Raw genomic sequence first — 5,135 nt, 5'->3', positions numbered from 1 at the left:
CAAAATGCCAAGCTGAGCTCCTGTGACAGATTCAACACATGCTTTTGGCATTTATTCTGTTGCATTTTGTCTCCCCTTTTAGGTTCAGACGAAATATGTGCTGCTTTTCAGTCCCTCGGCCAACCTGTGGAAAGGGCTGATTTGATCTCACACTACGGTAGCATAATGCAAGATCTCCGATGAACCAAGTGGCATCGCAGAAAGCCAACACATGGCATCTAGAGCTTGTTTTCCTTCATAATATCCTCATAGGATGGAGGCAACTCAGTTCCCCCATGGCTGAACCGTGGGGCAGGAGAAGAGGACATCTCCGCAGTCATGCAGGGGCTTGGAGATCCGGAGAACGGGCACTGAGGCCTTTCACTTGCTGGAAAAAAGCAAAGCCGTAACCGTTCAGTAGACAGGCGTGAAGAGTGAGCGTGGGGGTGAGAGAGGTGAGCCTGGGAGGAGCTGTCAAACCACTTGGAAACAAGAAAGGCATGGATGTAATTTTTGAAGCATGGCATCACAAAGCCTCTCACCACAAACTCCAGATGCAAGAAGTGAGAACAGAGGAATTTGGGTGGGTTTAGGGTGGGTCCTTCTTGTGGAGACACTGTTCATGACCACCCAGAAAGCAGGCAATAACTCCTCTGGGAAGGGCTTACTCTAATGACAGAATTAGCTTTATTCTTCTTGGAGGGACTACTGTCTGGCTCAGCCTGCTGATGCTGCTGGCAATACCCCAGGTCAGTGCTGGGTGCTACGCATAGTCATTGTAGACCAGTCCCCAAAAGCCTGGGTGCTCCTGGGGGAATGCTGAGGGCGGCTGCCGTGATGAACAGCACCCACCAAGACAACTTTTTGACAGACCCCAGGGTGTATCAGCCAGTCAAGCTGCCTGCCAGGGTGGCTCAAGTAGACTGGTGCGGTCTTGGAGAAGGTCCCTCACATCTCCACTGTTAGCACGGCCAAGCCCCGTGACAGGGACAGGCGGACACAGGGAGAGCACTGAGTTCAGCTGAAGGTACGGCTGGGGAAAAGAGGACGTGGCTTGCTTAAGCCCTCCAGTCCATAGTCTGAACATCCCCCCGAGGATGCCTGAACAGAACCTGGCTGCAGCCCAGCTCCCACTCAAACCTGGCTGCCTCTTACTGGGCTATGGACGGGCGATGGAGCTGCCCGCTGGGGCCAGCGGGACCTTGCAGCAGGTAGGGAGAGGACTAACCAGAAAAGGCATCCGAGCTGCTGAGCGCAAAGACGGCCAGAGTGCGTCGGTGGGGGCGGCAGCTCCGCCATTTCAGCCAGCACTGCAGGCAGCAGCAGATCCCGCAGGACAGGAGCAAGGCCAGGAAAAACAACATCAGGAACCTGAGGCAGAGGCAGCAGGGGAGGAACACTACCATCACCATCTGCGGGCAGCACCGACAGATGGCTGCATGTCTTCAAATTAACATATTCATTAACATCTTTTGCAAATAGCCGTTAAATGTTGCCGTTTCCTCGTCAGTGTACTGGACATGATCAAAGGCCCCAGAAACCAATGTCTCAGTGCTGAGTGCTCAGCGCCGAGTGCTGGCTGGAAATTCAAACATTTCTCCCCGAAAGCACTCGTCAGTTTTGCCCAGCTCAGTTGCCAGCGTACAGTGAGGAGGATATGGATAAATGATTCCCATTAGTCAGTAAACACAGAACAAAGGGACAGCCCAGGAGCAATGCTTTCTAGCTATCAGTCTCTCTTATATGCCTTTCTCTATATATATCCATCAAAGAATATTATTTGCCAGTTTTTCCTTCTAAAACAGATCTGAAACTTACCACACATACCAGCTGCTAAAGTTTTCATCGCTCTGCCCGACACACCTAACAAGGGAAAAATAAAAGGAACTTTCAGTCCAGCATGAGGGGGCCGCACTGGCTCCAACACACGTCTACAAACACAAAGAAAAGCACCATCAGTAAGTAGAGGACTGAGAAGCTCTCCTCCATCAAGTGAACCCTATTAAAATTTTCTCTATGTAGATGGGAGCAGATGCAGATGATGTACGAAGCAGCGTGCAACTGGTTTGCCTTTGAACACTGGCAACCGCCACCAGCGTTTTTGCTGAAAACCCAAAGGGTTGCCAGCCTCCCTTTCCTCTTTTGGAAGAAAAACTGAACGGCCTTTTCCTGGAAGCCCTCGTTCCTCTTCCGTGTCAGTGTGCCAGGCAGGAGCACAGCGTCCCCCAAAGAGCCCGGGGTGGGAGCAGCCGCGGGTGAGAAAACGGAGAGCCACACTCACCTCTCGCCAAGCTCACAGTCCGACTCAGAGTCTGCTAACTGAAAACACACGTGTAAATCAGAGAGGGCAGACATGTGTTGTTTTTTTATAATTTACCCGTATAATTACCGAACTTAGACCGGGAAGTCGGAGAGGAAGAGCCATACAGGTGCTGGCTCCTGCAGGGATGAAAACCAGACCTCTCCCTAGAGACCACAGGGCTGAGCTCTCGCCTCTGCGCGTCTCTGGTCTCAGCTAGCCCGTATCGAAACCAGTGAATAACCTTGCAGAGAGCTCAATAAATTCAATAGTGTGCAGATGAAAGCTAGGCCAAGGGGAAAGCATTTCTTTTGATGTGAAAGAGGGAAGGATGAGAGCAGAGAGACACAAGGAGATGTCAGAGACCTGTTTACAGAACTGGGCTTTGCTATTCAGAAATGTCTGCTGAAAATGTCCTGTGACCAAATTCTTGGTCTGTAGCTCATTTTCCAGTAGCTAATTGTGAATGTAGCTGTAAACTGGAGCTGTTTTGACGAGATGTGTGCTCTACCCAGCATTTTCCTTTTTTCGGATAGTAGCGGTGCATCATTCCCGGAGTCGGGTTTCAGGTATTGCAAATATGTGAACCTGAAACTTGTTTTTCAGGTATATTTTCTACTCTCTGCTCAAGCAAGTTTATTTTTGCAAGCCTTGTTGATCTTAGCCTCAGTTTCAGATTATCTGGGGAAAAAAATAACTGGAGTCGTTCATCAGTACGATTGAATCAAATACAATACAATTTTTGGCTGACTCACATTAGGTGTGTTATAGCATTTTCCCAAATTTGCTACAAAAAACTTCAGATCAGGTATAGAATTGCAATAACACTGGGAAGCAGAATGAGCAAGATGGAAGAAATTAGATTTATTTCTTGGAGAAAACTATTAGAATGTAATTTGTAAATCATTACTTTGGATTTCCTTCTGCATCTATCCAAAACATGTAGAGATTTCTGACTTTCTTTGAGTCAAACTGGAAAGCACTGTTCTGTATCAGAAATTTGTATCAAATATGTATAATTGAGAGATCTTATATTACATAGCTTATTAACAGGACTTCTTTGTAAGGATTTTGTTGTGCAAAGCTTGTGTCACTGTAAACAGCAAGAAATCACCCCACAAATCTCTGTAACGTGTCTGATCCTGTGCACACACTGCCTTTCAATCCCTAGTTTCACCAGAGGTCTTTAGGTATAAGTCATCTTTCATACAAAACATTATCTATGAAACTTCATGAGCGGTTGAAACCCAAATGAGGACTAGAGAAAAAGACAGAAGCTTCAACTCTTCCAGATGTGTCCTTTTAAAACTGAGCTAATTTGCCATGTCACACATGCACCCTGGTGCAGAATATTTTAGTTTTGTTTTTGCACTTCAACTGATTATTAGAATAACAGGTCAAAACCAGACAGCCGATTGCTGTGATTATGTGTACCCTGAGTATTCTTCATGGCTGAATGACAACCTCTGGACTCTCTTTTATCATCCTTCAAACTACCTCAGCGGAGCTACCTTAGTGTAGTTAAACTGAAGCAAAGTGCATCTGCTCTGAGGCAGTAATCTATCAATGCAGCCAAATACCCACCCGTGCTGCTGAAGACCCATGCTCTTCCATTTCAATAGCCATAAACAGAATAAAAGATTAAGGCAGTCATGTTTTCTCTGCGTTAATTGGAATTGTTGCGAACATTAAATCCTCCCCAAATTAATCAGATCCTCAAAAAATTCTTCCCAAAAAAATAAAAAGGGCTGATGACTAAATTCTATAAAAGTTGAAATCTTTCCCCCACAAAATCCCTAAAATCCGCCTGGTCCCAGTGAAGGGTTTGGTTACCTGGAAGAAGGTTAAACACAGAACTCCAGTTTCTGTGATCCATGAAGTGAAACACAAAGCTCCAGGTCTCTGCATCACTAGCAGGAGAAACGTGGGAAGAGCTTTGTTTGCAGCAGTGTTTTACCCTATGTAATTTGGAGCTTTTAAAACTTCTCTGCGCAATGTGCCTTCAGCCAGAGAACACGTTACCCAATGGCTTCCTGCGCTTCAGAAATTACCGCTAGCCAGGGAACGAATTCAGGTTTGCGTGGACACACTCAAACACCTGCTAGAAGTTAAAGGAACACTAGTTTAAGGTCAGCACCTTGCAGTTGTTTCGGTATTTTCATAGCTGTTCGCAAATTCCTGTTGCTGAAGCTTAGTTCCATATTAACCCACGGCTGTATTTAACAGGACCTGCTACAAATAAAGAACCACTGGAGACCGTATTGTGAGGCCATGCTTTCATCACATGTTGCCTTCAGCTGCAGTTCTGGCATTACAGAAAAAGCAGAGCTACCTCCAGCCATCTCCTATGCACTGTGCCTACCACCTCAAACGTGCACCAAGGATGAAGGAAACCCTTCCCAGCCTGAGACAACCACCACTGGCACCTCTACGGCTGTTATGCAGCTGCCAGGGGTTGGTTTGCTAGCAAAATGCATCCGAAAAAACACACATCCCCAACAGTTCTCATAAGGGATACAAAATTTCATTGCATGATATAAGGACCGATTTGATCCTAACGGATACATCCAGGTGACGTAGTTAAACAGGGGTGGAAGATGGTTTGCACCGTAGCTCTGATCACTGCAGAACGGACGATCCTGGTTTGTTCGACAGTCAGTAATAGATTGTCACTGAAGTTTACAGCCTGTGGCTGAAACGCACCATTAACTACGGTTCTTACAGATTTAACACAAAGGGTGTTGCCGTGAATATGTTTAGCCATCACTCCAGAAGTTAAGCATTATGTTGTGATGCCATTACTTTAGTAATGATTGACAAAGCTAAGCTGCTCCTGAGATATACCTCTGTGGCTTTG

The 5,135-nt window shown here is 46.4% G+C and overlaps 1 protein-coding gene across 1 annotated transcript; it reads right to left on the bottom strand.

The window, feature by feature from the left end:
- Nucleotides 1-218: 218 nt before the first annotated feature.
- Nucleotides 219-4,186, bottom strand: TMEM207 (transmembrane protein 207). The gene is made up of 5 exons (XM_009334094.1): nucleotides 4,112-4,186; nucleotides 2,261-2,298; nucleotides 1,798-1,842; nucleotides 1,208-1,350; nucleotides 219-367 (listed from the first exon to the last, which is right to left on the bottom strand). The coding sequence occupies exons 1-5, from the start codon at nucleotides 4,184-4,186 to the stop codon at nucleotides 219-221; spliced, it is 450 nt and encodes a 149-aa protein (XP_009332369.1).
- Nucleotides 4,187-5,135: the final 949 nt, after the last annotated feature.

The sequence above is a fragment of the Pygoscelis adeliae genome, unplaced genomic scaffold (assembly GCF_000699105.1).
Source record: "Pygoscelis adeliae isolate BGI_AS28 unplaced genomic scaffold, ASM69910v1 Scaffold161, whole genome shotgun sequence".
In the NCBI taxonomy this organism is placed as follows: Eukaryota; Metazoa; Chordata; class Aves; order Sphenisciformes; family Spheniscidae; genus Pygoscelis; species Pygoscelis adeliae.
This window is presented reverse-complemented; position numbering and strand designations above follow the sequence as displayed.